Genomic DNA, 12,488 nt, shown 5'->3' on the forward strand with positions numbered 1-12,488 from the left:
TATCTATAAGTACTATAGTGGTTCCACATTCAAGTTGCTTCAACTCAGCGTAGTAAGTTTTAAATTTTAAAAAGTCAAATATTAAAAAGTTCATCATTGGGAGATGAAGCTATCTGATAAATTTTTGCAACCAGGCCTTATTTTAGACTTAGAATCTCATTTTAGACTTTGTAAATATGATCTTAATATTCTTCAAGTATTTTTCATACTTTCTGATAAAAGTTATAAATAAAACATAAGTTTATACTTCTTTAATTGGTTTTCAGAGGTCAGTGAAATATTAGAGTATAAGTAGCTGATTTTATTTAACTAATGTGTATTTTATTATATCTATTCTGGCATGCCATCCTTTTAATTATGATGAGTCTTTCTTAGCCATATTTTATGTTAGCAAACAGGATAGCAAGGTTCTAGCTAGAACCTTGGAAAGTTTTGGCATGTGTGTTGCATATTTTATAATTGGTACTGATATAATTAATCACATATATCCTTGGTTATTGTAAATGTAACTTTAATAATTTTTGACACTTTAAAATTCTATAAAAATATTTATAACAAGTAATGGCTTAAAAGAAAATGAATAAATAGTGTAATAATAAAAGCCTAAAAAAAAAAGACTGGGTTATGAAAAATATCTTTCATGCTAAAATAATTTTTATATCTTTAACAGTGAAAGAAGGAACAATAAACACTCTTGTTGGAAACCATAGTAATGTGTTGAATATTTATCAGGATGTTACACTGAAATGGGCTGCTCAACTTCCCCATGTCCCTGTATCAGTAAAAGTAGCAAACATACAGTAAGTAACTTATTTACTTCTTCAGATTAATTTCCAGTAGTGAAAATTTACTTGTAGATCCTAACAAGGGGTTCTGAGGTATGTAACAAATAATGTACCTTGGAAAAGGTAAATTCAAAATGTTTTTTGTCTGTTGTAGAAAATAATACTTTCCTTAATTGCCTTTCTGTTAATTCCAGAATAATATTGAAGTTCTGTCCTGTGCTTTAGACTTTGTTTTTCATGAGTGAAGATAGAAATTGGTCTCTTGTACCTCTAAGGAAGCAGTTTCTTCTTTAAACGAATGAGAAATGAAGCGTTGGTGTCCGTTAAGATCCTTCCCTAAGACAGGAAAATAAGGATTCTCACTGCAAACCTGTTCTTCATTAAACATTTAAGAGCATTTGAATTCCAGACATGATTTGTTGGAACAGATTATTGAGCTCCCATGTTAAACTATGGAAATTAATTTAAGGGGCTGTTTAAAGTGGTTAGGATTGCACTGCACCAGACTTTGTGTAAAATACGTGTAAGGTGGACAGGTCAGGGAAAAACCTGTCTGGTGCAGGATGCAATGCAGAAAAAATATGACAGCGTTAATTATTTGTGCTGAGTCTGTCATTGAAATGAGAAGCAATCTACAGAAAAGTTCAGCTAGTACTCTTAGAGTCCAGCTTATGCCTGTACTATGTGAACATATCAGAGCCATGTTTGTGCTGGCTGCCTGTTTCCTGAGACCACAAGGACATGCAGTAGGAGTGTCCTCTTAGGACAGATTACCTCTGATCCCAGCAGGCTTATGACTGGTGTGCCAACATACTCTGTATTGTTGAATACGTACTCGGTCATTAGTTGTCTGTTTTATCCCAAAGTCTCATAATAAATGAAAATGCAACATCTGACTAACTAGCTTTATTGATTTATGTAGAGTAGAAATCTGTGAGGGATGTTTGTGTTTTCTGTTTGGTGCTAATGATTACCAAATGATTTTTAAGTAATTTATAGTTTAAAATTCTAATTATTTTGGAGATTCTCTGAAGAGAGTTCTGCTGGTGTTCATCCAACAGGTCTTACATGTAAAATGTAACAAATCATCTCAGTGATCCAGTTAGTAAAGAAAAAAAGCTAATTTAATTATGCAGAATAAGACAGTATACCTTTTGTAGTTTGAAAAAAATAGTCAGTGTCATTAGAAAAATTTGAAAAAGTATTATTTTTTTTTCAACAGCATATTGTACAGACATTTGTATATTGCATTATTTAGTAATGCATACCATCAAATACTTGTTCTAATTAAACCATTAAGAAGTTTATGGATTTTGCCCATTATGTGTAACCTTTAACACTCTGTTGTTTGATCTTAATGAGAATTTTGAGAGCCTGCTGATTTGTCCTAGATCATTTTGCTAGCTAGATGCAAAATTTCCACAGACCTACTGATGCTAGTTTTTTTTTTTTTTTTTTTTCTTTTCTTCTCTCTGTGAGGTTAGAGACATCGGTCTAGTTATGCAAACCTCTTTTTATATAGGTTCTGGCAAATGAAGGATTGTGTGTCTGTCTGTGTAGACCCAATGGCGTGAAAGACAGGGAGAAGTATTGGGCATATGTATTTCAGTGCTATGCTGCTGGCTTTGTGTTTAAACATATGTGCTATGCTTGTACTTCTTTCTGATGTTCAAAATAAAGATGTGCTAAACAGCAAAAACTGCAGTAGAGCTTACAGAGGTAATAATTTGGTTTAAACAAAAGATATGTTAAAAAAAAACAAAAAAACAAAAAAAAACTTGAAAGGGAATTCTCATTTTATGTGAGTCAATGTGATAATGACTTTCTTATACTTACTCCACTCAAGAGAGGCCTCAGTCTCAGTTGGAGCCTCTGAGCACTACTGTAACATAAATAATATTAACTACTTTAATAACCATAGAGTTGTTAATCCTATACTGCTGAGAGATGGAAGTGCCTTAAATATGACATATGTCAAAGAATTATTTTCACATGCTTTCCATTTTTATTGCAATACTTGAAAAGTAAATGGAGCATTCTGAAAGCAGTTATCTTTACAGATCATGTATGTTCATCTGTATTTCTTTTTTTTTTTTTTGGCATATAACATCTATTACAGCTCTAAGGTGTGGCTCTGGGTTTCTGGGTAAGAAAAACATTATTAGAAGCTATTTTATATAAATTCCCTTGGGGAAGGGGTAATGATTGCCTTCATAATGGCAGTCACAGAATCACAGAATCACAGAATCACAGAATTTCTAGGTTGGAAGAGACCTCAAGATCACTGAGTCCAACCTCTGACCTAACGCTAGCAGTCCCCACTAAACCATATCCCTAAGCTCTACATCTAAACGTCTTTTGAAGACTTCTAGGGATGGTGACTCCACCACTTCCCTGGGCAGCCTGTTCCAATGCCTCACAACCCTTTCAGTAAAGAAGTTCTTCCTAACATCTAACCTAAAACTCCCCTGGCTCAACTTAAGCCCATTCCCCCTCGTCCTGTCACCAGGCACGTGGGAGAACAGGCCAACCCCCACCTCGCTACAGCCTCCCTTGAGGTACCTATAGAGAGCGATAAGGTCGCCCCTGAGCCTCCTTTTCTCCAGGCTGAACAAGCCCAGCTCCCTCAGCCGCTCCTCATAGGACTTGTTCTCCAGGCCCCTCACCAGCTTCGTCGCCCTTCTCTGCACCTGCTCAGTCATATACTTTATCCTGTTATCTTGATAGTCTGCTTCTAAGATCAGCCCTTCAAGTGCTTCAGAGAATTTCAACTGACTAAGTAACTTGTGTTTTTAGTGTGCTCTTCCTTACTTGTTATGATTTTATTTTTCCTCTCACAATAATGTGAAATGCAGTATTTCCCTATTGCAATACCAGTTTGTAAATAATGATAATAACACATTACAACCTTTGGGATTAAACTCAAAGATAAATTGCTTGGTTTCCATGACACCACTTTCAGAATCATACAAGGAAAAGGTAGAATCAAAAATAACCAGTAACATTTTTAGTACGGTGTGTCTGTAATGTAAAAATGATGTATTTTTAAGCTGTTGAACTAGACATTTTGCTTTTCTTCTGTTGTAAAAACATTAATGTTGTCTGTCAGGGAGTTGAAAAGCAAGTTTTCCTATAATAACTTTTGATCAGAAACTTGAACTACAAGCAAAAATTTGAGATTTTATGTTACTCTGGGTTTTACCTGAAGATCTCTATAACTATTGTCACTGAACTGAAAGTTCAGTTCTAATCACTGTTTTAAAAGTTTGTCCCTTATTTTGTTAGAGGTTTATATTCTGGTTCTATTAATGTGTAATACTTAATAACAATGTTGATGACATTGTTTTAATGTCAGGGGGAGTCCTAAATGCTTAATGCTGCCTGGATTGTTTCAATGGCGTAACCACTCGCCTTGAAAATTTGGATTAATTTAAACTGCTAGGTCATAGCACACATTCAGCTTCTAACTGAAAAGTCCTGGGTCGTTATCCTTAAAGCTCTAACTGTACAAAAGCATTCTCTCTGAGGCTGAAATTCTTCAAGATGGTCTAGGTGTTCTGCCTGAGTTCATTTAAAACAAACGAAAGACCTCCCTCCACCCCCCCCCCCCCAACAAACAAACAAACCCACATTAAAAACAAAACAAAACAAAAATCAACAAACAAAAACCCCACACCCTTCTAGAGTGCTTTGAAGAGAAGCTGTCCATATGATGCAGTTAAAACCGCTGGAATTTGGGAAGTTACACAAAGCAGTTGGAAGAATACCTATTCCACCTCATTTTTCAATGTTGTAACAGTAACTGTGAGCACCAATATGTGCTTGCTGCCCCACATAGTTACATACATCTTCTCTGCATTGACTTCAACTGCTATTCCCTTTTGTCTTATCCTTTAATTTAGATTTCTCTCTTTCACTGGAGAGACCTCTTTGCCAAGACCTTCACTGCACCTCAGCATCTCTTTTGCAAAGGAAATTTCATGAGCAATATATTTTTATGTTCAAAGATTTGATGCAGTCACTTTTTGGTGCTTCGTATTAGATGTATTAGATTTTCCTCTCACCCTCTCCCATTATTCAGGTAATTGTGTGAGGACTAGGCCTATAAGAATGTGCTTCTGACAAGGTTGTTTAAAGTTCCTGTTGGCTCAAATGCCTTATATGAAAGGCATTCTTTACCTATTGCCAGGGATTTGAGCCTGTAAAGTCAAGTGACTTAATCCTTTCCCCATCACAAAGGTGGGTTATGTTTGTCTGAATCATCTGAAATAACTTTTTGAGAAAGTAGCAAAAGCCACTTTTTAAGGGCCTATTAGAGGTCATATTTGTTTTTCTGTGCCTGAATTATCCTGTCTCTGTACGCTTGACCATAAAAGGCCCTTGGAGTGGATTAAAATGCCTAGACCATCCACTTTTCTATTTATTTGACACTAATTCACTTGGCAAAGCTGTTCCTAAGAGTACCATGTTTTAATGGCGGATTGATTGCACTAAGTATTACTCTGACCTGGCTGGCCTGAAACTAGAACATTATGTTAAGGTGCATTCAGTCTGAAGCAAAATAGCTCATGTTGTTAGCCTCAGGGATGTTTCCATCACAAACATCTGAAATGCCACTGTGTGTTGAGTTAAAACCACATAGATACAACATTATAGCTTGGATGTAGTCTGAGGAAAGGGATTTCTGTTTTGATCGCTTCCAAGTTAGAAATCTGTTTTTGCAACAGGAAAGCATGAACACTCTAAGTCTAGGACTTTGTTTTTCTGAACTTTTTTTTTTGTTTTTTAATTATTATTATTTTTTTAAGCTGGCTAGTCTTAATTTTACTACTTGGTTTTGATTGTACATGTCCTTCGTGTTTGATCTGAAAACCTTCCGAATACTAAAAAGGTAGCCTATTTTTTTTTACTTGTAAACTGGCATAGATTTTCTCAAATACACCTTCTCCCCAGCTCCCCCAGGTGGTATTGAATGTTGCCCTAGTTTTCATTCATTGTGCTCTGGGCTATCCATCAAGAAATGAAGTCTGCTAGTACATGTATAGGGGAAAAGGGGAAAATTATCTACAGACACATGATTCTAACAGTAAACCAGCCCTCTCTCAGGGTTCAGGGGATGTGTTTTAGGAAAAATATTTTTTTCCTTCTATGTTTAATCTACTGTGGACTCCTTTAGGAACCAGTTTATCAGTGAACGTTATATTTAAATGAGGGATATTTTCACCTTCAGCTTCACTGGAATTTAATTAGAAATGCCCCAAAGAAAAAACTTTATTTTATTGATTTAAAGATGATTTGCATATGTGGTGCCTCGTTTTTAGGATCTGCACCTGGAAATGAAAACATGGAAACCAACATTATCTTTTGTAAGCTTCTATATTTATTGTGTCTGTGAGCAAAAAGACTATAATTTATAGAAGAAAGATTGCTGAAGCAAATAACCTGCAAAATGATACATATGATATATACCTTGTAAAACTTGGGGTTCCTTTTATTATGAAGGGTTGACAGGTATGAACAGGTTGGTGAAAGTTACTAGAATACTGCTTTTACTTTCATTTACTTGTAAGGTAAATATCATTTTACTTGGTTATGGAGCAGTATGTTCTCTGAGGAACAAATATAAGGTAGTCTGGAAAAGTGTGGTGCCGGTGTTTTTATTTTTATTTTTTATTGTTGTAGTTCAGGAATAATTTATCACCTTTAAAGAATAAAAATTTCAGAGCTTCTTAAAAATATTAAAAGTTCCAGAAGCCAACATTTTAGCTTGAGTTAAACTTGTAAATATACTTCCATTATTTGGGGTGGAGGGTAGAAATTAATATATATATATATATATATACACACAGACACATATATATTCATATTTTTTTTTAAACAAAAGTAACTATTGAAAAGTCAGGAAATAAAAGTAGACTTCAAATGTTCCGAATGGCAAGCAAGGTTACTTAGTAAGCTTTATCCACACTTCAGTTCTTTATGAACTTGAAATTTACCAATGTTTATACTGAGGAATGACCATGTAAAAATATCACAGGGTTCCATGTTTTCATCACTGTTTCTGTATTTTGCTCAGTTTGCAATCAGAAAGCTGTTTTCTGCTAAGTGCTATATCTACAACTGACATTTGAAAATGAAAATTTGAAATTTTGTCTTTTTTTAGTTGTTCTTACTACTTCTCCATGTATGATTGCTGTAGGCTTGACTATGTACCGGTCACATCTGAACTCCTAACATTAGTTTGTGCATGTCTGAATTCTGTGCATGTATTGTTCCATGTGGTGATGGTAGGTTACTGTGCTTTTTTATCTCTTGGTAAATCCCAACTTGTGTTACAGTTATGCAGGTGCAGTACAAAAGAATATTTTTACAATATTTTGAAATATTTAAAAGTCTTTTGGAAACAATAACTGTTACTTTACTGAAGCAATAGTCTCTAGCTATGGGCTAAGTTATAATTTTACTTCTAGCTGCCTCTTTCCTTTGAACCATCAATGTTATTTTTCTTGGCCTTGGCTCTTTTAGGATCTTAAGAACAGCAAGGAGTGCCTGCAAAAAAATTTTTGATGCTTGCACCCTGGCTTCAAAAGAATGTGTAAGGAGGGGTTGGGCGATGATGATGATGATTATTATTTTCTGGCTTAGCAGTTTACTGTGTATTCCACTAGTTTGTTTCTATTTGGTCTCTCCCCGTGAGTCTGCAGCTTGACATGTGAGGCTGAGAAATACTGCTCTGGTGACTCTGATGACCGGTAGGGATTGCCGCTATATTGCCTCCAGTAGACTTTAAACATATCCAACTGATAAGTGCTGCTGCACTTCAGACTGCATTAGGGATACTAGGGTTTGCATTTTGAAGAGGAATGCAAAACTGAACAATATATTTATTGCATTTAAAAACAATCTCATCTTTAGCCCAAAAGAAAATAAAAAATAATTTTAGAGTTATTTGAGTGTGTGTCCATGAAGAGAATTACTTTTTTTTTTTTTTTTCTTTCTAGAAAAACATTTAATCCAATACACGTTTTGGATTTTCTGATTTGATAGTATTTCATAATATTAAAATGACTTGGGAGGAGATACATAGTTTGTATACCTATTTGTCTAATGAAGCATAAATTCACAGTTCCCTAGTGACTGTTGTTCACTGGTAGAATGGAGGACTTATCTTCCATATATGAGTAATAACTTGCGCCTGACATGGCTAACATACTTGTAACTTTATGGTATGTTATCTGAAAAAAGTTTATATGCAAGTCTCTGCTTCAATAACCTGTCTCCACAAAGAAGAGAGCATGCAGTAGTGCTTAAATTCTTCAATGTTTTGTTTATTTCCCAGATTTGGAATCACATGTAGCCTAACAGACTGAACAGTTTGAAATACATCAATCAAAAGACAGGCATTCAGGAGCCTGGTATATAACCACTGCTTGAAAATATGCATTATTTTATGAAGTTTTAGCTTCCAATATTATTTTTTAAAGAAAATTAAAATCTGAAATCAATTTGCAAGTGAGAAACTATCAGTCTGGTCCAAATATGAACTTGAAATTAAAACTCATTCTCTGGCACAGAGTCATAGTATATTGGGTGGTTAGGTGAATGCACTTTGTGTAGCTGGGCTCTCCAAACAGTGGAAAGGCAACAGGAACTGAATTTAACTGGGTAAAATACGAAGAAATATTGTAGTTACATAAAGTATATAAGGTGTAAAAGTGCAATCATGTATAGGGTAATAGTGGGTGGAGTCAAAATAAAACCTGTCTGATTGAATTTTCTTAGCTATCCACATGGTAGAAAATACTTTGTTCTTCATTCCAGCCCATCTGTTATTCCTTATTATAACTGACATCACCACAGCTACCACAACTGTTAAAGAATCAGCATATAAAAATGGCAAAACTTACATATAAAAACAACAAAACTTAGCACTTATTACATGGTTTTATGGAAAGAAAACTGCAGGAATCAAACTTTATAGTTTGCTGAAAGATTTTTCCTTTTTCTGTATAGTAGTACTGTAATAGAAGCAGTGCCAGTTATGACGCACAGTATGAACTGTTCAGTTATATGTGTGTATATATATAAATTTTTATTTGAGTGTTCTGTAAAAATATGTTGCCTGATTTGAGAAGTTAAATGCAGAAACTTCTACAGTCTTTTTACTTAAGCATAATTGCATTTTAAAGATATGTTTTTAGGAAAAAAGAAAATGATTGCATCTGTTTTTCATCTCTGAATTACCACTGCCTTTGTCAAGAGACAGCAGTACAAAATATTGCAATTTTTAAGTCTTTCAAGGAGATAATTTTAATGTGTGTAGTTTACACAGCCACAAAATGTGGATTTGATTGTTTTGTTTTTACCTTAGCAGGATTCTGATCCTGCAAAAAAGCATAGATATGCCAAGTACTATGTCCAGTGTATCCCGATTCATGACTGAGGTTTTCTAGCAAGTTAAAGTTTCAAATTGTATATATGTGGTATAATATTAATCACATACCCGTGTTGCCAGTTCTCCTAATTTTACTGCATGTCACCTATTTGCTTTTTAAAAAAGCCTAGTTTTTATAGTCATGTGGTTTTGTAAGGGTTTTGGCTTTCTTTATAATAACAGGTAAAATATTCCTACCCTCATAGTTCTAGAGAAAGCCTTAAAAGTGGAAATTCGAACTGCTCAAGAACAAGAAGGTAAATAATTCTCCCCTCTTATTCTTTAATATATAGTCATTATTAATATTATATAAGTATTAATATGTAATAAATATCAATATATTTAATATAAAATACAACATTAAAAACTTTAATATTTGCTTTAACAAAAATACTGTGTGGGATGGGCTTTTTTTTTTGTTAGCCTGCAATTTCTCTGCTTCTTCATGTTACCATAGAGTGGAACATAACTATCAGATTTTGAACTTGATGTTAGAGTTCAGTATTTAGCAGTGGGCTGGAGTTACGGATATATTGTGACATTTGCTCTGCCAAGGAAGGTGCAGGGCTTGTTTGAGAAACAGTCATTATGAACAGTCTAGGGCTGCTGATTTTGAGAGTCTTGAGTATTATGCTATTAACATGAATGATTTTCTTTTTTTTTTTTCCATGTGAGGACTAGCAGCTGGGATATACATGTTAAGCTATGAAGGCAAGAGCCATCTAGCAGTGCAGAGTGACAGATTTCCTTTTAAAGAGCAGTATTGCCCTTTATAAGGCAGGGTAAGGGGACAATGATAAGTGTTGTTAAAAATAATCGCATATGGATTTTTTCCAGCCTGAAATGCTGGTGTATTTTTAAGTTTGCAGGCACATCCATATAAAAGCGTGAAGAGCTGAAGAGGAAAATGTAGAAATTAATTTCTGGAGTTCAGTGTTTCTAAAGTTATGTAACTATTCAATCTTTTTAGAGTAAATTTTCTGCTGTAAAGATATTCGTTTGCTATACTTACATTCCTTAAACACCCTAAAACTCACAAAACTTACTTGAATCTGTGGGGCATATATGAAACCAGTGGCAGAAGTTCAGATGCTAGTGATTTTCTTTGCTCCACAGGGAGTGATTTGCTGTTGCCCTGAGGGAAGAGCATTAGAAAGAGAGCTGAATCTGACTGAGTGCACAGAATTTAAGGGGCTACCAAAAGTGGAAAAAGGTGCAACCCCCCCCCCCCCCCCTTCAGATTTGATTAACTTGGAAGTCCAAGCGAGGTGGGGGTTGGTCTGTTCTCCCACGTGCCTGGTGACAGGATGAGGGGGAATGGGCTTAAGTTGAGCCAGGGGAGTTTTAGGTTAGATGTTAGGAAGAACTTCTTTACTGAAAGGGTTGTGAGGCATTGGAACAGGCTGCCCAGGGAAGTGGTGGAGTCACCATCCCTAGAAGTCTTCAAAAGACGTTTAGATGTAGAGCTTAGGGATATGGTTTAGTGGGGACTGCTAGCGTTAGGTCAGAGGTTGGACTCGATGATCTTGAGGTCTCTTCCAACCTAGAAATTCTGTGATTCTGTGATTCTGTGATTCCAAGGGTCTCTGCAATAGACTGGCATTTTTAGAAATGATTGTATGCGATGATGCTGGTTAGGAGGCAGTATGCAGTACAAAAACAAACAAACAAAAAAAACCACCACACTGTTGAAACATGATGGGTTAGAATACTAGTTAGAATGCTAATGTAACGTAATAATCACTAAACAGTGGTTTTGATTGTAAGATATGTAGCTTTGTTTGTATTAAGCTCATGCGTCTTATGGAATATGACTAAAACAAACCTCACAAATGGTTTCTTGAAATGCAGTTTTATGATGCTTAAAAATACATGTCCATAGCCGTGGACATCTTCCAAAACTTGTGATACCTGTCATTATGGTTAGTCTTATTATCTATCCTCTTTGTACTCTGTAGGTAGCTGTCTAATTTTCCCCACATATAGTCTAATATTAAAGAGCTTATATGAAGGCCATGGTTAAGAATAAGTTTTTACTGAAACAATAAACTCTTCAGAGTGTAGATTTTGTCAGTACAACCCTTTGCATTTCTTACCTGTCCTTAGAAACAGATGCTAGGGACAGCTCCAGCTTGCCTGGAGTGTAATGGACTTAACCACTACCTGGAACTAGGAAAAGATGAAGTTATATGGGTTAGATGAAGGGTAAACTTTTGAGGACCCCAAGTACTATATTCACAGTGTTGTAGCTGCCACCTTTTGGTATAGTCTTTAATGAGCTTTTGGAAGCTGCAGTGTACCTGTTTGCCGCTGATTTGTGTGGTGCCAGTTGGACTCAATGATCCTTGTAGGTCCCTTCCAACTTGGGATATTCTATCATTCTATGAGGGAGCTTGGCCTTGAGACATATTTTAAACTTCAGGAGAAAGAGTACAAATGGAAAACAACAACAACAACAACAAAACAACAGTTTTTGTTTTAGATCTAAGAGGGAATCAAGTGTAGGAATGCTTGTTAGCTGTCAGTTGTTTGTAATTTCTCTATCACTCCTAGCATTGGTACTGCCATAAATGAAATCACAATTTAATTTCTCTTAGAGGTCTGACTTAGAGGCTGCATTCTTATTTAAAGGCATCAGATTTTCTTACCAGTCTTTATTTTTAATTTTAATTCAGATACTGTCACTCAATGTCTTAGATATTGAACAGTGAGTGATAGTTTGAAATGAAATATAGAAGTTAGGAACTTTTCTTTGGATCTTATACTTCAGAACTCTTTATGTTTTTGCCTAAAGTAAGATCATGTATTTTTAGAGGCCTGTGGCATCACTTTGAATATTCTACTTTTATTCTTTTCTGTGATGAATGATAATTTTAAATCTGTATTGTTCCATAGCAGGCTACTTGAGTTTTTATTAAATACCTTGACTGCTTTTGAAATACTGTTTTGATTTGTTTTAAACAAAATGATGTTACATTTCTTAGTCCATTAGAAAAGATAAATTTCATATATGTAATTTGTAGCATGAGCTTAAATTGTGTGTCTAACTGGGCAGCACCAGCACCTTAAGGAACCAGGTAAAGATGATTAGCATGGAAATCTGTGACTGCGTTCATTAAGCTGTTGTTTCATACAGTGACCCCTTACATTTAAACTGTCAGGCTAGTACACTATCCCTGTTAAACAAATAAATAACTCCGTGTTTCATTTAATGCGACACGATAGCTAGCTTTCAGGGCTCTTGCATGAGAAGGCAATGCCACCTGGTT

The 12,488-nt window shown here is 35.2% G+C and overlaps 1 protein-coding gene across 1 annotated transcript in view; it reads left to right on the plus strand.

Annotated features, from left to right (window-relative positions):
- BBS9 (Bardet-Biedl syndrome 9) overlaps positions 1-12,488 on the plus strand; it is a 202,466-nt gene that overhangs the window by 40,567 nt on the left and 149,411 nt on the right. Inside the window, exon 9 of the mRNA XM_032181069.1 lies at positions 671-800. Within this exon, the coding sequence (XP_032036960.1) occupies positions 671-800 (130 nt within the window). The remainder of the gene's footprint in view (positions 1-670; positions 801-12,488) is intronic.

This window comes from Aythya fuligula, chromosome 2 (assembly GCF_009819795.1).
Source record: "Aythya fuligula isolate bAytFul2 chromosome 2, bAytFul2.pri, whole genome shotgun sequence".
In the NCBI taxonomy this organism is placed as follows: Eukaryota; Metazoa; Chordata; class Aves; order Anseriformes; family Anatidae; genus Aythya; species Aythya fuligula.